This window comes from Eschrichtius robustus, chromosome 3 (genome assembly GCF_028021215.1).
Source record: "Eschrichtius robustus isolate mEscRob2 chromosome 3, mEscRob2.pri, whole genome shotgun sequence".
Lineage (NCBI taxonomy): Eukaryota > Metazoa > Chordata > Mammalia > Artiodactyla > Eschrichtiidae > Eschrichtius > Eschrichtius robustus.
Window position 1 is genome coordinate 29,449,876 of NC_090826.1, and position 22,601 is coordinate 29,472,476.

Below are 22,601 nucleotides of genomic sequence, written 5' to 3' on the forward strand. Positions count from 1 at the left end.
TGGGCTCTGGTCATTGTCACCCTGAGTGTGTGTGTTGGGGGGGGTGGGTGTCTCCCATAGCAGCTTCAGGGAACCTGAAAAACCAGGTGTCTGTGGGGGGCTGGGCCCAGACTGTTGCTTGGCTCCATCCTCTCCAGCCCCGCATTCGGTTGCTCTAGGAGGACCTCAGCCGATCCTGCGTTGGGTAATAGCTCCTCTTTCCAAACTTTCCAGTGATTTTGCTTCGTATCCTGTACCTTGGACACCCTAGGAGAACCAGATTTTTTCACTCTGGTGTCATAAGCAAGGACTTTGGCTTCCAGAGTGGTGGGGCAGGGGTCAAAGGGTGTGGATAACAGGCTCGGCTTTTTTTTTTTGAGGCTCACAGATTTTTTGAAAAATCTTTTCATAAAGCTACTTAAGTCACTCCAGCTGCTGTTCAATGCAGCACAAAAATGGGCTCCATGCTGCAATGAAGAGTCTCCATTAACCCGGGGTAGCAACAGATGAAGTGGTTGCAGGGCTCAGGCTCGGCTTTCTACGTTCGCCACTAAGCAGGAAGATGACCTGAAAGTTAGCCTAGCCCACGTAGGACTGGCACTAACCTTCAGCCTTTGCCAGCGTTGGCCTTGGCTGCAGGAGAGCAGGAGCCTTGAAAGCTCCTGAAGTTCCCTTCCTGTCTTCCCCCTGGGAGAATCCGGGGATGTTTTCTGAAACCAGACGAGGCCCCCTTGGCCTGAAGAAAGGGTTTTTGTGCTCTTCCTCTTCCCTTGAAGGGGGTCCAGGGAGGAATATGCCTCCCAGGGAAAGCAGCAATAGCTTTGTGCGCACAGAGCAACCACCCCGTCTACCCAGGACCCGCCCGAGAGCGGTTGCTACCTGCTGGTATGTGCCTCTTCCCACCTCCCCTGCAGCTAAAAGCTTGTCAGCCCGGAGAGAGGGTAGGCCAGTAATGGTGGGTGGGAGCCTCAGGGCCAAGGCTGAGAAGGAGGGAAGGTGGCTAGACTGAAGCTTAGGTGGCTAGGCAGACAAGATCATGTCGGGGAGCTGTGACCCCAGCACTGGCCAGAGATCCCGGAGTCCTCACTCCTGGTTTGGGGACCGAACCTGCCGAGCTGGGCCACCCCCTCTCCCATACCCACTCCTTGCACCTGGAGCCCGACCTATCGGCTCGTGTCTCCGCCTCCTTGGCTTCACAATCTCGCTGCTTGTCCCACCCTACCTGGACCCAGTTCTCGGCTGCGAACGCGACTGCACCATCCTTCTTGCTCGGCTCCGGAAGGCGGCCCGGAAGCCATGGGTATGTGCAGAGGGTTTGGGGTAGCTCTTCTATGCAACTGCGTGGAAATAGCGATAAAAGCCTACACCACCACCCCGCTCTCCCGCTGTCCACACGGGGCCTGGGACTCGCGCCATGGCGAGTCGGCCCTGAATGGGCTCTTCTGAGCCGCGTGCCCGCGCCATTCTCCGCCCGCAGAGGCGCTGGTCCTGGCCGGATACAGCGCGCAGAAAGAGGACGAGCTGAGCCTGGCGCCCGGGGACGTGGTCCGGCAGGTGTGCAAGGGGCCCGCACGGGGCTGGCTGCGTGGAGAGCTTGGGGGCCGTTGTGGCCTCTTCCCCGAGTGCCTGGTGCAGGTGAGGCCGGGCCGGAGGTCGGGCGGGGGGTGGGGTGGCGTGGCTCTCAGCGCGCGCCCTCGGGAGCTGAGAGCCCCCCTGCCCGTGCGCTCATTCGTAGGAGATCCGTGAGACTCTCCGCGGTTCGGGGGAGGCGCCGAGACCGCGCTGTGAGCGCCGCCGAGGTGAGAGCCAGGGCGGTGGGCGGGCGCGCGCAGCTCCCCATCCCTCCCCACCCCCACCCCCACCCCCACCCCCCCCCCCACCCCCACCCCCACCCCCACCCCCACCCCCAGGTCGTCCCAGCTCGCCGAGACGGGCGCGGCTCTGGGCGGGACTGCGTGGCCTCTGGGCGGCCCGTGATTGGTTCTCGAGTACAATGCTCCGCCCTGGGGCGGGGCCTGGGAGTACCAAGGGGGCGCTCGCGGCCCGCCCGTCCCCCAGCTCAGCTGACTGAGGCCCGAGGCTCCAGCGGCCTCACTCTCGTCCGACCCTAGGTCACCCCGTCGAATCTCCAGGCCCCCAAAGATGGTGCAAAGTGAACTTCAGCTACAGCCCGGAGCAGGCGGACGAGCTGAAGCTGCAAGCTGGGGAGATTGTGGAAGTGATAAAGGAGGTGAGGGGATGAGGTGATGAGAGGGTTTGGGGGGAGATGATGGAGTACGTCTCCGGATGAGGGGACATGGGTGCAGTGAGGGTGTGGGTGATGGGACTGATGAGGGGCACAGAAATGGGAAAGTGGGGGAGCAAGGGAGGAGAGGGGTCATCGGGCAGAATCGGGAGAGGGGGGTGAACCAGGGTTTAAGATGCCTAGGGAGCCCCTTGGGGCAGAACCAGATGCCCCTTCGTCCTCCCCCCTCCCCAGATTGAGGACGGCTGGTGGCTGGGGAAGAAGAACGGGCAGCTGGGAGCCTTCCCGTCCAACTTTGTGGAGTTGCTGGACAGTGGACCCCCAAGTGAGACCTGGACCCTGTGACCCCGTGAACCCCTGTGACCAGACTCTACAATCTTCAGTGACCCTCCCCAGTGGCCTGAGCCTGTGATCCACACATCTTGCCCCATCACCCCTTTGACCTCTCCCATGACCTAAACTGAATTAGCACCCGCCCCTAACCTCACTATCCCCCACCAGGCCTTGGTAACCCAGACATGCCTTCAATCAGCCTTGGTCCCCAGCGGCCTCCCAAGGTAAATTGGGTGGAGTGGGCAAAGAGGTGGTGAGTTCCTCTTGGCTGGGGGGTGCGGGGGGTTGGGGGGCTCAGCTTGTTCCTCCCCCTGCCCCACTAGCTGAGCAGCCTGAACTATGACAGCCCTCCAGACTACCTGCGGACAGGTGAGCACCCAGCCAAAGGGTCCTTCACATCTTCCCCCCCAAGCCACTCTGACTTGGGGGTGGGGACCCAGCTAGACTGATGGAGGAGGGAGCCGATGAATGGTTTGGGGAGGGGGTTTGGCTTCAGTGAACTGACCTCCCCTCAGTCTCCCACCCTGAGACCTACAGGGTCCTGTTTGACTACCATCCCGAGGCCCCAGATGAGTTGGCGCTGCGGAGGGGGGACGAGGTGAAAGTACTGAGGAAGGTGGGAAAGGCACAGGGCAGGGGAGGGCACAGGGACGGGGGTGTTGAGAAGGGTGGGCTTGGGGAAGGAAGGAGCGTGGGGATCTGGCTCACCACCCCATGGCATCTTGCTCTCCCAGACCACAGAGGATAAGGGCTGGTGGGAAGGAGAGTCTCAAGGCAGAAGAGGACTTTTCCCAGATAACTTTGTGCTCCCACCACCCCCGGTGAGTACGAAGCCAGGCACTCAGGTGGCAAGGGGCAGGCTACTCTGGACAAAGTTGGGGGTTGTGGCTCTCACGGGACACAGCTGGAGGGCCACCCACAAATGAGGGTGGAACCTAGAAATGTGAGGGCTCCTCTTCAGATTCTGACACTTCTTTTCTGCATAGATCAAGAAGCTGGTCGCACGGAAAGTGGCATCCCGGGGATCAGGTGGGTGCCCGGGAAGCCTGGGATTGGGGGGTGATCTCTGGGAGACAATCCACCAGTCCAGTGGCTCATAAACACCCATAGTTTCCCAGTGGTCCAGTACACCCCCTTAGGAGGTACCTCCCCATGGGACTGGTAGGAATGTATGTGGTCAGTGTTAGGAATGTGTCACTTTGTGTGTGTTGGTATGTTCCTGTTCTTCTCTCCAGAGAATGTGGCTGTCATTCTCATGAACGAATGTGTTTAGGTTTGTTTCATTTTGTAAGGAAACGTATGGATCAGTGTATCTGGGTCTTTGAGACTGTGTGTTCATGTATCTATTAAGTGTGTCAGTGAATAGTTCTGTTTATGCATCACTGTATTCGTGGGATGTGTCTTTAATTTATGTTTTAATGTAATATTTCACATAATCAAAAAATATACATAATATATGTGTTTTAAAACTTAATAATGAGCACCCATGGTCTGTCACCCAAACCCGAGAACTAGAAATTGCTAGTGGTTTGTGTGCTCCTCTCTTTCCGTTCTGCTACTTCCCCAACATCAAAGGTAACCCTGACCACTCCCCTGAATTTTGAATAATTCCCTTGAGTTTTTAAATGTACTCACTTTGGTATGTGCCTAAACAATGTATCAATTAATTTATTTTTGTTTGTTTTTGAGGTCTATAAAAATGGTATCATATGTTTATGGTCTTCTGGGACTTGCTGTTTCCAATCAACATTATGTTTCTAAGATTCATCCATGTGTGTAGATGCAGTTCATTTCTTTTTATCTGCTGTATACTATTCCTTGTGGAACTGAATGCAATTTATGTATCTGGTCTATTCCTGATGTTGGACATTTTCGTTGTTTCTAGTTTTTATTTTTATTTTATTTTTTTATTCATTTATTGTTGTTTGCTAAAGCCAAGTAGAAAACGGCAATAGTAGATGTTTATATGTTTTAAACACAAACATTTGATAAGACACCAAGTGAAAAATGTACATTTATAAAACAGGAAACAGAAAATCTCCTTTATCTTTCCAATATAAACCAGTAGCCACTGCTGGCCCCAGGTCTGCCTCAAGCCTTCAGTCCCCTGGGAGCTGCTCTCTGGATATGGTGTGTGTTTTCAGGGACTTGCCCAGCCTCTGGCAGCAGGACTCATGTTGCAGGAGCTGAGTAGTAAAGACAAGAGGGGCTAGGAGGGCTGTGATGAGGTTGCAGGGCTGGAACCAGAAGCAGCAGGGCTCTAGTATTTACTATTACAAATAGTGCTGCCATAAGCACTATCATGTGTCTGTCTTCCGGTGTGCAGGTAAAATGTTTCTCTAGGATATAGTCCTAGGAGTGGCACTGCTAGAGTGTAGGGTATGTAAATGTTCAGCTTTTATGAGGTCAAGTCACATTGGTTTCCAAAGGGATTGTACACTTTTACCACTCCACCATCGGTGTATAAGAGATCATACTGATCCAAATCCTCTTCAACACTTGGTATTACCAGATTTCATTATTTTCGTGAATCTAGCACAAAATAGCATCTCATTGTGGACTTCATTTGTATTTCCCTGGTTAGTAATAATTGTTGGAGTCCTTTATATATTCTGAATTACGTGTTATACATGTTATAGATACTTTCAGTTTGTGGCTTTTCTTCTTTTTTTTAATGAGGTTTTTGATGAACAGGAGTTCTAAATTAAAAAAAAATTTTTTGAAGTATAGTTGATTTACAATATTATATTAGTTTCAGGTGTACAACATAGTGATTCAAAATTTTTACAGCTTATACTCCATTTAAAGTTATTGCAAAATATTGGCTATATTCCCTGTGCTGTACAATAAATCCTTGTAGCTTATTTATTTATTTATATATCATTAAAAAAAATTAGATTCCACATATGAGTGATACCATATGATATTTGTCTTTCTCTGTTTGACTTACTTCATTTAGTGTGATAATCTCTAGGTCCACCCATGTTGCTGCAAATGGCATTATTTCGTTCTTTTTTATGGCTGAGTAATATTCCATTGTATATATGTACCACATCTTCTCTATCTGTTCCTCTGTCGATGGACATTTAGGTTGTCTCCATGTCCTGGCTATTGTAAATAGTGCTGCAATGAACATTGGGGTGCAGGTATCTTTTCAAATTATGGTTTTCTCCAGATATATGCCCAGGAGTGGGATTGGTGGATTATATGGTAGTTCTATTTTTAGTTTTTTAAGGAACCTCCATACTGTCCTCCATAGCCGTTGTACCAATTTATATTCCCACCGTGTAGCTTATTTGTTTGTTTATTTTTTTAAATTTATTTTTATGTGGGATCCCTGACCAGGGATTGAACCCAGGACCATGGCAGTGAAAACACCAAGTCCTAACCACTGGACCACCAGGGAATTCCCGTTAATTATTTTATACAGAGTAGTTTGTACCTTTTAATCCCTACCCCTATCTTGCCCCTCTCCCCTTCCCTCTCCCCACAGGTAACCACTAGTTTGTTCTCTATGTCTATGAGTCTGTTTCTATTTTGTTATATTCATTTGTTTGTTTTGTTTTTTAGATTCTACATATAAGTGATAAGCACATATATGTGATAACATACAATATTTATCTAGCAGTTAATTTTAATGCAAACATATCAATCTTATCTTTAATAGTTAGCAGGTTTTTTCTTGTTTAAGTAATCCTTCCTGCCCCAAATTCAGAAAAACCATCCATTTATATTTTCTTTAAAACTTTTAAAGTGTTGCTTTTCATTTTTAAATGCTTTTATCTATGTAACATTGATTTTAATGAGTGCTCTAATTATACATTTTTCCATATGGACAATCACTTGTTCTAGCACCATTTATTATTTCTGCATGTAGTTTTATTGTGTCATTTTAAAAATTAGATATCCTTTTTATTATTTATTACAGGACTATAAAAATGCACTGATTTTTGTATATTGATTTTATAGCCAGCCATGGTGCTGATAATTTCAGTATTTATCTGTAAATCCTTAATAGGTTTTCTATGAAGACAGTCATTTATTCTGTGAGTAATGACAGTTTGGCTCTCTCCTTTCCACATCTTATATCTTTTAATTTCATTTTCTTGTTTTACTCTAGTGGCTAGGATCGCAATACAATATTGAATAGAAATAGTGATGCTGAACATCATTACCATGTTCCTGATTTTATTTTATTTATTTATTTTTCACACACACACACACTGTATTTTATTTTTACAAGAGATAAATAGCATGTTCCTGATTTTAAATGGAATGCTTCAAACTTTTTCCCTTTAACAATGATGTTTGCTTAGATCTTTTGTAGGTATATTTTTGTCTGGTTAAGGAAGGTCTTTCTATTTCTTTTTCTTTTTTTTTTTTTTTCATGTAATGTCTGAAACATTTATATTAACATATTTCCATATCTATTTCTTTTGCTTAGAATTTTTATCAAGAGTGGGTGTCGAATTTTCTAATTGTTTATATGAATCTTTTGAAATGATTATATGGGTTTTCTTCTTTAATCTGTCAATGTAATAAAGATATTTGGAGAATTTTCTAATATTAAGCCACCCTTGTATTCCTGGGATAAATTCAAATTGGTCATGGTTTATTATTTTTTTCATATACTGTTGGGATACCTTCCCAGTTTTTTTTCTTTTCCTTCAGATTTTTGCACTTGTTTTTACTGTCCTCATCTGATTATCAGTATTATACTGGCCTCATGAATGAGTTAAGGAATATGTTTTTTTGTTTTTAAAATATCTTTTAGAGCTTACATAAGATGGGAATCATCTTTCCTTGAAAGCTGGTAAAACTTGCTTGTACATTCATCTGGTCCTGTTTTCTTCCACTATGGGAAGATTTTAAACTACTTCAATTTCTTTATAGTTATAAGTAAGTCTGGCTTCTGGCTAAAATTCTTTCTTTCTTCCTTCCTCCCTCCCTCCCTCCCTCCCTCTCTCTCTCTCTTTCTCCCTTTTTTTTTTTTTAAGTGCATAGTGTTTTTAGTGTATATATATTTTTTAATTGGGGTATAGTTGTTTTACAATGTTGTGTTAGTTTCTACTGTACAATGAAGTGAACTAGAGTTCCCTGTGCTATACAGCAGGTTCTCATTAGTTCTCTATTTTATACATATTAGTGTATATATGTTAATCCCAATCTCCCAATTCATCCCACCCCCTCCTTTCCCCCCTTGGTGTCCATACGTTTGTTCTCTACATCTTTGTCTCTTTCTCTGCCTTGCAAACTAGTTCATCTGTACCATTTTTCTAGATTCCACAAATATGCGTTAATATACGATATTTGTTTTTCTCTTTCTGACTTACTTCACTCTGTATGACAGTCTCTAGGTCCATCCACGTCTCTACAAATGACCCAATTTCATTCCTTTTTATGGCTGAGTAATATTCCATTGTATATATGTACCACATCTTCTTTATCCATTCGTCTGTCGATGGACATTTAGGTTGCTTCCACGAGCTAGCTATTGTAAATAGTGCTGCAATGAACATTGGGGTGCATGTGTCTTTTTGAATTATGGTTTTCTCTGGGTATATGCCCAGTAGTGGGGTTGCTGGGTCATATGGTAATTCTATTTTTAGTTTTTTAAGGAACCTCCATGCTGTTCTCCATAGTGGCTGTATCGATTTACATTCCCACCAACAGTGCAAGAGGGTTCCCTTTTCTCCACACCCTCTCCAGCATTTACTGTTTGTAGATTTTCTGATGATTCCCATTCTAACTGGTGTGAGGTGATACCTCATTGTAGTTTTGATTTGCATTTCTCTAATGATTAGTAATATTGAGCATCTTTTCATGTGCTTCTTGCCCATCTGTATGTCTTCTTTGGAGAAATGTCTATTTAGGTCTTCCACCCATTTGATTGGGTTGTCTTGATATTGAGCTGCATGAGCTGTTTGTATATTTTGGAGATTAATCCTTTGTTGATTTGTTTGCAAATATTTTCTCCCATTCTGAGGGTTGTCTTTTCGTCTTGTTTATGGTTTTCTTTGCTGTGCAAAAGCTTTTAAGTTTCATTAGGTCCCATTTGTTTATTTTTGTTTTTATGTCCATTACTCTAGTAGATGGGTCAAAAAAGATCTTGCTATGATTTATGTTCAAGAGTGTTCTTCCTATGTTTTCCTCTAAGAGTTTTATAGTGTCCAGTCTTACATTTAGGTCTTTAATCCATTTTGAGTTTATTTTTGTGTATGGTGTTAGGGAGTGTTCTAATTTCATTCTTTTACTGGTAGCTGTCCAGTTTTCCCTGTACCATTTCCCTTTTTCTCTTTCTTTCTTTCTTTCTTTCTTTCTTTCTTTCTTTCTTTCTTTCTTTCTTTCTTTCTTTCTTTCTTCCTTCCTTCCTTCCTTCCTTCCTTCCTTCCTTCCTTCCTTCCCTCCCTCCCTCTCTGCCTCTCTCTCTTTCTTTCCTTCCTTCCTTTCTTTCTTTCTTTCTTTCTTTTCTTTCTTCCTTTCTTTCTTTCTTTCTTTTTCTTTCTTTCTTTCTCTTTCTTTCTTTCTTTCTTTCTTTCTTTCTTTCTTTCTTTCTTTCTTTCTTTCTTTCTTTCTTTCTTTCTTTCTTTCTTTCTTTCTTTCTTTCTTTCTTTCTTTCTTTCTTTCTTTCTTTCTTCCCCTTCCTCCCTCCCTCCTTCTCTCTCTCTCTTTCTCTCTTTCTTTCTCTCTCTCTCCTTCCTTCCCCACTCCTTCCCTTCTTCCCTCCCTCCCTCCCTCCCTTCCTTCCTTCCTTCCTTCCTGCCTGCCTGCCTGCCTGCCTGCCTGCCTGCCTGCCTGCCTGCCTGCCTTCTCCTGGCTTAAAACAACACAAATATCTCACATTTTTGGAACCTGGAAATCCAAAATCTGGATGTTGGCATGGCCATGTTCTTTGTGAAGGTTCTAGGGGAAGAATATTTCTTTGCTTCTTCTTAGCTTCTGGCAATCTTTGGCTTGCAGTTGCATCACTCCATTCTCTGCCTCTGTCTTTACAAGGTCTTCTGCCCTCTGTGTCTGTGTCTAAATTTCCCTCTTCTAATAAGGATACCTAACCCAGTCACTGGGTTAGGGTCCACCCTAATCCAGTATGAGCTCCTCTTAACTTGATTACATCTGCAAAGGCCTCTTTACAACTGCTCTTTAAAGGGCTTCACCTTGGAATTCAGAGGGAGAGGAAACCTTACACCTCAGGAGACTGGCACAAACAGCATTCTATCTCCTGGTCCCTGGGTAACCATGGCTGGCCAAAAATCTCACTAAAATTCTTCAATCAGTTTTAGTGAGTTATATTTTTTAATTATCTATTTAATCGATGTTTTCTGACTATTTATATAAAGTTGTTCATAATATTCTCATAATGTTTTTTTAAAATTTATTTTATTTATTTATTTTTGGCTGCATTGGGTCTTTGTTGCTGTGTGCAGGCTTTCTCTAGTTGCGGCGAGCGGGGGCTACTCTTAATTGCTCTGCGCAGGCTTCTCATTGCAGTGGCTTCTCTTGTTGCAGAGCATGGGCTCTAGGTGCATAGGCTCAGTAGTTGTGGCACGTGGGCTCAGTAGTTGTGGTGCACGGGCTTAGTTGCTCCACAGCATTTGGGATCTTCCCGCACCAGGGCTCGAACGCTTGTCCCCTGCATTGGCAGGCGGATTCTTAACCACTGCGCCACCAGGGAAGTCCCCTCTTATAATCTTTTAAATTTCATCTGTATCTGCAGTTATAGTCCTTTTTCATTTCTAATATTTATTTTTTCAACTGTTTTTTCTTGTTCAATCTCTTGTTACTATATGCTTGTTCAAAGTCTTGTTACTATATTCTTATTCAGTCTCTTGTTACTATATTCACATACTTTAAAAAAAAAACTTCTCTATTGTACCTTTAAAAAAAACTGTGGTAAGGGATTTCCCTGGTGGTCCAGTGGTTAGGACTCTGTGCTCTCAATGCCAAGGGCCCAGGTTCGATCCCTGGCTGGGGAACTAAGATCCCGTAAGCTGCGGCACGGAAAAATAAAAAAAATTGTGGTAGGAAATATATAAGATTTACCATCCTAACCATTTTTAAGTGTACAATAGTGTTAACTATATGCACGTTATTTTGCAAAAGATCTCTAGAAAGTAACTTTGTTTTCTTTTAATTTTTAAATTTTATTTTATTTTTTTATACAGCAGGTTCTTATTAGTCATCAACTTTATACACATCAGTGTATACATGTCAATCCCAATCGCCCAATTCATCACACCACCATCCCCACCCCCCCCCCCCCGCAGCTTTCCCCTCTTGGTGTCCATACGTTTGTTCTCTACATCTGTGTCTCAACTTCTGCCCTGCAAACCGGTTCATCTGTACCATTTTTCTAGGTTCCACATATATGCGTTAATATATGATATTTGTTTTTCTCTTTCTGACTTACTTCACTCTGTATGACAGTCTCTAGATCCATCCATGTCTTAACAAGTGACCCAATTTCGTACCTTTTTATGGCTGAGTAATATTCCATTGTATATATGTGCCACATCTTTATCCATTCATCTGTCGATGAGCATTTAGCTTGCTTCCATGATCTGGCTATTGTAAATAGTGCTGCAATGAACATTGGGGTGCATGTGTCTTTTTGAATTATGGTTTTCTCTGGGTATATGCCCAGTAGTGGGATTGCTGGATCATATGGTAATTCTATTTTTAGTTTTTTAAGGAACCTCCATACTGTTCTCCATAGTGGCTGTATCAATTTACATTCCCACCAACAGTGCAAGAGGGTTCCCTTTTCTCCACACCCTCTCCAGCATTTGTTGTTTGTAGATTTTCTGATGATGCCCATCCTAACCGGTGTGAGGTGATACCTCATTGTAGTTTTGATTTCCATTTCTCTAATAATTAATGATGTTGAGCAGCTTTTCATGTGCTTCTTGGCCATCTGTATGTCTTCTTTGGAGAAATGTCTATTTAGGTCTTCTGCCCATTTTTGGATTGGGTTGTTTGTTTCTTTAATATTGAGCTGCATGAGCTGTTTATATATTTTGGAGATTAATCCTTTGTCTCTTGATTTGCTTGCAAATATTTTCTCCAATTCTGAGGGTTGTTTTTTCGTCTTGTTTTTCATTTCCTTTGCTGTGCAAAAGCTTTTAAGTTTCATTAGGTCCCATTTGTTTATTTTTGTTTTTATTTCCATTACTCTAGGAAGTGGATCAAAAAAGATCTTGCTGTGATTTATGTCAAAGAATGTTGTTCCTATGTTTTCCTCTAAGAGTTTTATAGTGTCCGGTCTTACGTTTAGGTCTCGAATCCATTTTGAGTTTATTTTTGTGTATGGTGTTAGGGAGTGTTCTAATTTCATTCTTTTACATGTAGCTGTCCAGTTTTCCCAGCACCACTTATTGAAGAGACTGTCTTTTCTCCATTGTATATCCTTGCCTCCTTTGTCATAGATTAGTTGAGCATAGGTGCGTGGGTTTATCTCTGGGCTTTCTATCTTGTTCCATTGATCTATGTTTCTGTTTTTGTGCCAGTACCATATTGTCTTGATTACTGTAGCTTTGTAGTATAGTCTGAAGTCAGGGAGTCTGATTTCTCCAGCTCCGTTTTTTTCCCTCAAGACTGCTTTGGCTATTCGGGGTCCTTTGTGTCTCCATACAAATTTTAAGATTTTTTGTTCTAGTTCCGTAAAAAATGCCATTGGTAATTTGATAGGGATTGCATTGAATCTGTAGATTGATTTGGGTAGTATAGTCATTTTCAAAATATTGATTCTTCCAATCCAAGAACATGGTATATCTCTCCATCTGTTGGTATCATCTTTAATTTCTCTCATCAGTGTCTTATAGTTTTCTGCATACAGGTCTTTTGTCTCCTTAGGTAGGTTTATTCCTAGGTATTTTATTCTTTTTGTTGAAATGGTAAATGGGAGTGTTTCCTTAATTTCTCTTTCAGATTTTTCATCATTAGTGTATAGGAATGCAAGAGATTTCTGTGCATTAATTTTGTATCCTGCAACTTTACCAAATTCATTGATTAGCTCTAGTAGTTTTCTGGTGGCATTTTTAGGATTCTCTATGTATAGTATCATGTCATCTGCAAACAGTGACAGTTTTACTTCTTCTTTTCCAATTTGTATTCCTTTTATTTCCTTTTCTTCTCTGATTGCCGTGGCTAGGACTTCCAAAACTATGTTGAATAATAGTGGTGAGAGTGGACATCCTTGTCTTGTTCCTGGTCTTAGAGCAAATGCTTTCAGTTTTTCACCATTGAGAATGATGTTTGCTGTGGGTTTGTCATATATGGCCTTTATTATGTTGAGGTAGGTTCCCTCTATGCCCACTTTCTGGAGAGTTTTTATCATAAATGGGTGTTGAATTTTGTCAAAAGCTTTTTCTACATCTATTGAGATGATCATATGGCTTTATTCTTCAATTTTGTTAATATGGCGTATCACATTGATTGATTTGCATATATTGAAGAATCCTTGCATCCCTGGGATAAATCCCACTTGATCATGGTGTATGATCCTTTTAATGTGTTGTTGGATTCTGTTTGCTAGTATTTTGTTGAGAATTTTTGCATCTATATTCATCAGTGATATTGGTCTGTAATTTTCTTTTTTTGTAGTATCTTTGTCTGGTTTTGGTATCTGGGTGATGGTGGCCTCATAGAATGAGTTTGGGAGTGTTCCTTCCTCTGCAATTTTTTGGAAGAGTTTGAGAAGGATGGGTGTTAGCTCTTCTCTAAATGTTTGATAGAATTCGCCTGTGAAGCCATCTAGTCCTGGACTTTTGTTTGTTGGAAGATTTTTAACCACAGTTTCAATTTCATTACTTGTGATTGGTCTGTTCATGTTTTCTATTTCTTCCTGGTTCAGTCTTGGAAGGTTATACATTTCTAAGAATTTGTCCATTTCTTCCAGGTTGTCCATTTTATTTGCATAGAGTTGCTTGTAGTAGTCTCTTAGGATGCTTTGTATTTCTGTGGTGTCTGTTGTAACTTCTCCTTTTTCATTTCTAATTTTATTGATTTGAGTCCTCTCCCTCTTTTTCTTGATGAGTCTGGCTAATGGTTTATCAACCTTGTTTATCTTCTCGAAGAACCAGCTTTTAGTTTTATTGATCTTTGCTATTGTTTTCTTTGTTTCTGTTTCATTTATTTCTGCTCTGATCTTTATGATTTCTTTCCTTCTTCTAACTTTGGGTTTTGTTTGTTCTTCTTTCTCTAGTTCCTTTAGGTGTAAGGTTAGATTGTTGATTTGAGATTTTTCTTGTTTCTTGAGGTAGGCTTGTATAGCTATAAACTTCCCTCTTAGAACTGCTTTTGCTGCATCCCATAGGTTTTGGATCGTCGTGTTTTCATTGTCATTTGTCTCTAGGTACTTTTTGATTTCCTCTTTGATTTCTTCAGTGATCTCTTGGTTATTTAGTAATGTATTGTTTAGCCTCCATGTGTTTGTGTTTTTTACGTTTTTTTCCCTGTAATTCATTTCTAATCTCATAGCGTTGTGGTCAGAAAAGATGCTTGATATGATTTCAGTTTTCTTAAATTTACTGAGGTTTGATTTGTGGCCCAAGATGTGATCTATCCTGGAGAATGTTCCATGTGCACTTGAGAAGAAAGTGTAATCTGCTGGTTTTGGATGGAATGTCCTATAAATATCAATTAAATCTGTCTGGTCTATTGTGTCATTTAATGCTTCTGTTTCCTTATTTATTTTCATTTTGGATGACCTGTCCATTGGTGTAAGTGAGGTGTTAAAGTCCCCCACTATTATTGTGTACTGTCGATTTCCTCTTTTATAGGTGTTAGCAGTTGCCTTATGTATTGAGGTGCTCCTATGTTGGGTGCATATATATTTATAATTGTTATGTCTTCTTCTTGGATTGATCCCTTGATCATTATGTAGTGTCGTTCCTTGTCTCTTGTAACATTCTTTATTTTAAAGTCTATTTTATCTGATATGAGTATTGCTACTCCAGCTTTCTTCTGATTTCCATTTATCTTTTTCCATCCCCTCACTTTCAGTCTGTATGTGTCCCTAGGTCTGAAGTGGGTCTCTTGTAGACAGCATATAGATGGGTCTTGTTTTTGTATCCATTCAGCAAGCCTGTGTCTTTTGGTTGGAGCATTTAATCCATTCACGTTTAAGGTAATTATTGATATGTATGTTCCTATGACCATTTTCTTAATTGTTTTGGGTTTGTTTTTGTAGGTCCTTTTCTTCTCTTGTGTTTCCCACTTAGAGAAGTTCCTTTAGCATTTGTTGTAGAGCTGGTTTGGTGGTGCTGAATTCTCTTAGCTTTTGCTTGTCTGTAAATCTTTTGATTTCTCCGTCGAATCTGAATGAGATCCTTGCCGGGTAGAGTAATCTTGGTTGTAGGTTCTTCCCTTTCATCACTTTAAGTATATCATGCCACTCCCTTCTGGCTTGTAGAGTTTCTGCTGAGAAATCAGCTGTTAACCTTATGGGAGTTCCCTTGTATGTTATTTGTCGTTTTTCCCTTGCTGCTTTCAATAATTTTTCTTTGTCTTTAATTTTTGCCAATTTGATTACTATGTGTCTCGACATGTATCTCCTTGGGTTTCTCCTGTATGGGACTCACTGGGCTTCCTGGACTTGGGTGGCTATTTCCTTTCCCATGTTAGGGAAGTTTTTGACTATAATCTCTTCAGATATTTTCTCTGGTCCTTTCTCTCTCTCTTCTCCTTCTGGGACCCCTATAATGCAAATGTTGTTGTGTTTAATGTTGTCCCAGAGGTGTCTGAGGCTGTCTTCATTTCTTTTCATTCTTTTTTCTTTAGTCTGTTCCGCAGCAGTGAATTCCACCATTCTGTCTTCCAGGTCACTTATCCGTTCTTCTGCCTCAGTTATTCTGCTATTGATTCCTTCTAGTGTAGTTTTCATTTCAGTTATTGTATTGTTCATCTCTGTTTGTTTGTTCTTTAATTCTTCTAGGTGTTTGTTAAACATTTCTTGCATCTTCTCGATCTTTGCCTCCATTCTTTTTCTGAGGTCCTGGATCATCTTCACTATCATTATTCTGAATTCTTTTTCTGGAAGGTTGCCTATCTCCACTTCATTTAGTTGTTTTTCTAGGGTTTTATCTTGTTCCTTCATCTGGTACATAGCCCTCTGCCTTTTCATCTTGTCTATCTTTCTGTGAATGTGGTTTTTGTTCCACAGGCTGCAGGATTGTAGTTCTTGCTTCTGCTGTCTGCCCTCTCACCTTTGTTTTTTAACTCTAGTTTGTCAGTCTTTTTCTTTGGTGATAAATTGATGAGTTTAGACTATATTAATCATATTATTTTACAACATTTTAAAATGTTTATTTTCTCCTTTTTTTCTTATCTCACTTTTTTCATTAATTTAGAATTAGTACACTTTATTGTTATTATTTTAGTGGTTGCTCTTGAAATTTACCATGTATATTTAACTTTACAAGTCTGAATTCAAAGTCTTAACCTTTCTCCTGAACAAAATCTCCAACTATTATTTTTGAATTATTTCTCCTTTCAGTTCTGTCAGTGTTTCCTTTATATATTTTGAGGCTTTGTTGTTAGGCACATGTACATTTGTCATCGTTATCTCTTCCTGATGTACTTACCTGTTTATCATTATAACCTCTCCCTCTTTTTCTTTAGTAATTTTTCTCATCTTGAAGTTTGTCTGATATTAATATATGGTTACTATTATAGTTACTATTTATGTGATATATCTTCCTCCAATCTTTTACTGTCAACCTATTTGTGTCTTTGAATCTGTTGTCCACAGTATATAGCTGGATCTTGCTTTTTTAATTCAGTCTGACAATCTCTGCCTTTTATTGGGGTGTTTAGGTTAAGAGTTAGCAAATTATGGTCTGTGGGCCAAATCTGGCCTGCCACCTTTTTTGGGGAACAGCTTTATTGAGATATATTCACATACCATACAATTCACTCATTTAAATGTACAATTCGGTGGTGTTTAGTAGAGTCATAGTTGTGCAACACCACCACAATCAATTTTAGAATGTTTTTGTCACTCACTGTACTCTTTAGCCATTACCCCACCAGTCTCCCCATTCTCCCCTCCTCATCCCAAGACAACCACTAATCTACTTTGTCTTGATAGATCTGCCTACATTTCATATACGTGATATCATACAATATATGGTCTTCTTAATGGGCTTCTTTCATGTCGAATAATGTTTTCAAGGTTTATCCATTTTGTAGTATGTGTTGTACTTCATTCCTTTTTATTGCCCAGTAATATTCTATTGTATCACTTTTTTCCATTCATTTGTTGATGGATATTTGGGTTGTTTCTACTTTTTGGCTATGAACTTTATTAGTGTACAAGATTTTATGTGGACGTGTTTGCATTTCTCTTGGGTATATACCTATGAAAGGAATTGCTAGGTGATATGATAACTCTGGTTTAACTTTGGGAAGAACTGGCAGACTGTTTTCCAAAGTGTTTGCACCATTTTATATTCCCGCCAACAGTGTATGAGGGCTCCAGTTTCTCCACATTCACACCAGTACTTGTTATTATCTGTCTTTTGATTGTAACCATCCTAGTGGGTATGAAGTGCTATCTCATTGTGGTTTTGCTTTGCATTTCTTTGACAGCTAATGATGTTGAAAAAATCTGAGTCCTTTGCCCATTTTTTAATTGGGTTGACTTTTTACTGTTGAGTTGTCGGAGTTCTTTATATTTTCTAGATAAAAGGCCCTTATCATACATATGATTTGCAAATATTTTCCCCGTTCTTTGGGTTGTCTTTTCACTTTCTTGATGGTGTCCTTTGTGCGCAAAAGTTTAAAATTTTGATGAAGTCCCACTGACCTATTTTTTCTTTGGTTGCTTGTGCTTTTGGTGTCATATCAATGAAACCAATGCCAAATCCAAGATTGCACCCCATATTGATTGAGTTCTCTTCAACCATGGCAGTAAAGCTGCTCATCCTCCACCTATCCCACCCTGCAGAACGTCCACATGGACCAAGGCAGTAGGGGGTGGGGGAGGGATGGGAGCAGGCAAGAACACCATCAAGCACAAGTGCTTCTCCAATTATTTTATGTCTTTGGTCAGTATCCAAGCACTGAAATGGTTGTTTTGCCATTTTTATCCAGCTTTATAGTTGCTGTGTGGAGAGAGTATTTAACCACCACCTACCTCACTCAGCCATAGTCAAACCCTGCTTCTATTACCTCTTCCTTTGAACACTGCTTTCAAATTTTCACTCCTTGTCTCATTCTACTTCTAGTTTACTAATTCTCTCTCTAGATTTTATCTAGGTTTTTGTTTTTTTTTTTTAAATCTATCTATTTATTTATTTATTTATTTTTGGCTGAGTTGGGTCTTCGTTGCTGCGCGCGGGCTTTTCTCTAGTTGCGGCGAGCGGGGGCTACTCTTCGTTGTGGTGAGTGGGCTTCTCATTGTGGTGGCTTCTGTTGTTGCGGAGCACGGGCTCTAGGCGCGTGGGCTTCAGTAGTTGTGGCACGCGGGCTCAGTAGTTGTGGCTCACAGGCTCTAGAGCGCAGGCTCAGTAGTTGTGGCGCACGGGCTTAGTTGCTCTGCGGCATGTGGGATCTTCCCGGACCGGGGCTTGAACCCGTGTCCCCTGCACTGGCAGGCAGATTCTTAACCACTGCGCCACCAGGGAAGTCCCTTTATCTAGGTTTAATCTGCTGTTTAACCTACACGTTGCATTTTATTTCATATATGCTCTTTATCATCTCTAGTAGTACAGAATTCTTTTTTTTTTTTTTTCTTCCCTGCAAAATCTTCCTGGACCTAACAGGACCTAATGGTCCTTTTGTTGCATGCTCATCCTTTATTTCTTCAAATATACTATATGTAGCTATGCTGTGTTCTTTTCCTGACACTTCCAGTATCTGCTGTGTGTAGCGTCTGCTGACTCCTGCTCTCAGTGGCCTGCCCTCTCGTGTGTTTTAGGATCTTTGTGTATGATCTCAGTGTGTGGGAGTTCTGTACACCTCTGTAGGGGAAAACTTTTTGCAGCGAGGACTTGCTTTTACTTCTGCCAGTAGCCAGAGGGCACCAACCACCGGAGACCACTTCAGCCCTCCAGAAGAAAGTGGTGCAAGACTCTCGCTGCTGTCTGGCTACCGAGCTCTGGGCCTGTGACGAGCCAAAGGAGCAGAACATGGGGCGCCTGCTCCTCATCACTGGCCCCAGGCTCTGTAGCCACAAAGTCGTGCTGCCCTCTCACTTCCTTTCTGGCCCCAGTTCCTACCTTTTTTGTGGACTTCTCCTACCTCTTTTATGTCCAACAGTGCCTTAAAATTGTATTCTAAGCAGAATGTAATCGCTCTCTAGTGGGAGGGCTCCACAGAGCACCTCATCAGCCACACTACAAGAAGCAGGCCTCATAGTTAACATTTACTGAGCTTTGACTATATGGCAGACACTAAGCACCTCACATGGATTAAGTCACTCAAACCTCACAACAACCCTACAGGATGTGTATTCTTGTTATCCATGTTTTATGGATGAGGACATGGGGGCACAGAAAGGTTAAATTACCAACCAAGTTCTCACACAACTGGCGAGTAATAGAGCAGGAATTCCAAGTCTGCTGTCTGGCTCTAGGATCCATGCTCTCGCCCACTGCGAGCCACAGTCAGGGGATTTTGTTTGTATCTATGTGTGATATTGTGTGTGTAAGTCAATTTCAGCATGTGTGCATGTGCCAGAGTAGCTGTTCCTGTGTCCGTGGATATGAATGTCACTTGTGTGACTGCCTTCAGATGCTCACTCTGATGTCACCTTCTCAGTGTGGCCTTCTCAGGACCATCTCATTTAAAATCATACACTCCCCTGCTTATTCTCCCTCTGTACTACTAATAAATCTCTAACACAGTACATAGTTTACTCCTTTTGTTTATGTCTGCTTCCCCAGTAGAACATGAGCTCATTCTGGCTGCTGTGGGGAGAGCACACCCTAGGCAGGGTGGGTGCAGCCCAAGCCCAGGTTAGTGAAGACGGTGTGACTCAATCTAGAGTGCTTAGTGGTGGAGGTGAGGATGAATGGCTGGATTCAGGATGTGTTTAGAGCAGACAGGACTTACTGGTGGTTTGCATGTGCAGCATATGGGAATAAAGGCGTCAAGGAGGACTCCTCACTTTGTCGTCTGAGTGAGTGGGCAAGATGGGGAGCAGTGGGAAAGGGGAAGATTCTGAGGGCAAGGAGGTTGGGAAGCAAGAGTTTAGTTCTGGCTATGGTAAGTGTGTGATGCTAAGTTAAGTGGAAATATTGAGAGCTGTCGGGTATGAGTCTGGAGTTCAGGGAAGAGGAAGGGGCTAGAGATGAAAATTTAGGAGTTGTTGGCTTATTGATGATAATAAAACCCATAAGGCTGGGTGAGATCTCTTAGGGAGTAGATGTGATAGAGAAGACAGAGAAGGGAGTGCGGACTGGAAGGGGGAAGGATGTTGCCTTGGTCCAGGAAGGAGAAGAGTCTGAACCAGCCATGGGCACTAAGCCGAGTACAAGTCTTTGAAAAGCATGGATTAAAAACTGGCAGGATTTGGAGCCATCTCCCCACGAAGCCTTCCCTGACAGCTCTTTGGGGGTGCTCCCATGGTCAGTGTCCCCAGAGCTCCCAGGAGGCAGAGTCAAATATGATTCATCTCCTGTCACTAGTCCCCTGTGCACAGCACAGTGACTCTTAGATGAATGGATGAGTGAACAAATGCCCCACTCCCCTCTCCCCTCCCAGCTCCTGTTAAGGAACCCAAAAAGATGATGCCCAGAACAGCCCTCCCTATGGTCAAGAAGCTGGTGACAGCCCCGACTGGGCCAAGCAAAGCCAAGTAAGGAGCAGGGTGGCGGAGGGGGAAAGAGGAGGGTACAGAAGAAATGCTGCTCCCTGCCCCCATCCCCGGTTCTGATGGGGACATGTTTCAGGCCATCTTGGACACCCAGCGGAGACAGTCAGAAGCGCCCTTCCCGAAACTCCAGTAAGTGTCGATGCCTCCCTGCAGTGGGGTGAGGCCTGGGGTGGTTGTGCTGAGGGACGGAGATGGGGAGAGGCTTGGGGTCCAAGTAGGCCCGGGCCCCTGAGGGTCTGCTCTCACAGGCTCCAGCAGCAGTTTCCTCGGTGGGTGTCCAGGCCAGAGTGGCAGAAAGCGAGCCAAAACCCAGGCTTCACAGCAACGCTCTGCAGCCAGTCGGGTGAGAGGCCCAAGACTGGGGAGAGTGGGGATCCTGGGCAGAGTCTGGTTCTCAGGGGTGTGGTGTGAAGGATCCCAGGCCAAGGGGAACCAGACTCAAACTGTCAAGGTACCCAGCCCTCGGCTGAGACCTCACCCCCATCACCACAGGGCGAAGAGCGGAGCAGCCTTACAAAGGCCCCTCGTGTGAATAAAACCCCAACTCTGGACAAGACCCCCAGCCTAGAGAAGACCCCATCTCCAGATAAGGCCCCCAGTCCAGAGAAGACCCCATCTCCGGATAAGGCCGGCAGCCCAGAGAAGACCTCATCTCTGGACAATGCCCGCAGCCCAGAGAAGACCTTGTCTCCAGATAAGGCCCCCACTCCAGAGGAATCCCTAACTCCAGATAAGGTCCCTATTCTAGAGGAGACCCCAACTCTGGAGGACAAAGCCCCCAGACCAGACAGGGTCTTTTCTGTGCATGAGGCACCGGTCCCAGAAGTCCCACCTGGTCCAAAGATGGCCCCTCCTGGGGACGAGGCCCACACCCTAGGAAAGGTCTTGACCACCAAACAGGTGCTCTCTGAAGAGGCCTCCACCCGAGACAACACTCAGTTCCATCACTTCTCTCCGGAGGAAGCCCTGCTAAACGCCAGGTCTCTTGAGGCCAGTGAGGCTCAATCCCAAGAGGAGGTTCACATGCCAGGGGAGCACCCCCTCTGCATGGCGAAACGTCCCCTGGATAAGAGGGACAGCTCCCCTCTCCAGTCCGAGCCCAAGTCCAAGTCAGGGTCCATGCCTGCCCTTGAGAAGGCCGACCCCCAGGAAGAGGCTGCCACTCTCCTGGAGGAGGCACCAGCGAAGGATGAGGCTACCCCCAAAGAGGAGGTGCCCCCCGAAGAGGTATCCCCTGCTCAGAAGAATCCACATCCTATCATGCTGACTCCAGAGCCCCAAATGACTCCCACCCTCCACTCCTTGGTCCCGCAAAATCTCACAGATAGCAAAAGTGACAGAGACGACATGGTGAGGATAAAGGACGAGGTGGAGGCTTTAAGGAGGTCGCTGGAGCTGATGGGGGTGCAGCTGGAGTAAGTGGGGAGGGGTGCGGGGAGGGGAGGAGAGGGGTGCAGACTCTAGGCCTGCCCGGCCCACCCCTTCCCCTCGGTCTCGCGTCCGCAGAAAGAAGCTAACTGACATCTGGGAGGAGCTGAAGAGCGAGAGGGAGAAGCGCATGTTGCTGGAGGTGGGTGGGGTGCGGGTCCCAGGCGGGGCGGGGGTGTGTGGGGGTGGGCTGCTGGCACTCCCCTGACGCCCTCTCTCCACTCGGTTCAGATGACGCGGAGGACCCAGGAGTCCCGGAACCTGGGCTCCATCCACGCGCAGACGCAGACGCACTGAGGGTGGGCCCGGGAGGGACTACGGCGGGACCTGGAGCGAAGTCGGGCTCCGGCCACCCACGTCCTTGCACACGATTTTGGGAAACGCAAGAAAGTAAACTCTGCCATGTACGCGCGCCACGCCTCCCTGGTCGGTGCAGGGCGGGGTCTGCGCGGCGGGGCGAGGCTGGCGTTCTGCGCTCCCGGCCCTCGGCTTTCCTGGCAGTCGCTCCCGGGCACATCTGGACAACATGTGGCTTCCATTACCGTTCCCAAGGCCTGCGCACGGCTATTTTTATCCACCGGATGGCGAGGGGGGAGGGTGTCTCCTTCGGACGCTAGTCCCCGCGCTGGAGAAATGGCCGGCAGGAGGGGCCCAGGAGGGGTCGGGCCTCTGCCCGGGGGCCGGATTCCAGAATCCAGCTGTGCGCCAGGGGAGGGGCCGGGCGGGCCGGCTCTCCAGCCCGGACCCCTCCCAGTTGCCTCCACTGTCCGCTCTGAGGGACTCACAGGAACGCAGTGACAC

At 44.3% G+C, this 22,601-nt stretch overlaps 1 protein-coding gene and 1 non-coding gene across 3 annotated transcripts; both read left to right on the forward strand.

Moving 5' to 3' along the window:
- The first annotated feature begins 1,260 nt into the window (after nt 1–1,260).
- Nucleotides 1,261–22,347, forward strand: SH3D21 (SH3 domain containing 21). Of its 2 annotated transcripts, XM_068539517.1 has the most exons (16): nt 1,261–1,279; nt 1,457–1,614; nt 1,715–1,778; nt 2,091–2,209; nt 2,459–2,549; nt 2,726–2,781; nt 2,881–2,926; nt 3,073–3,173; nt 3,292–3,378; nt 3,544–3,586; nt 20,261–20,354; nt 20,449–20,501; nt 20,621–20,715; nt 20,865–21,787; nt 21,879–21,942; nt 22,032–22,347. In XM_068539517.1, exons 1-16 carry the CDS (start codon nt 1,276–1,278, stop codon nt 22,095–22,097), a joined length of 2,064 nt encoding a protein of 687 aa, XP_068395618.1. In that variant the 5' UTR covers nt 1,261–1,275; the 3' UTR covers nt 22,098–22,347. The 2 variants fall into 2 exon arrangements, with proteins under 2 accessions (XP_068395618.1, XP_068395619.1); XM_068539518.1 differs by lacking the exons at nt 1,261–1,279; nt 1,457–1,614; nt 2,459–2,549 and having other exon boundaries at nt 1,713–1,778.
- Nucleotides 10,458–10,530, forward strand: TRNAE-CUC (transfer RNA glutamic acid (anticodon CUC)). The gene has a single exon. It is a non-coding gene; the product is annotated as a tRNA-Glu (tRNA).
- Nucleotides 22,348–22,601: the final 254 nt, after the last annotated feature.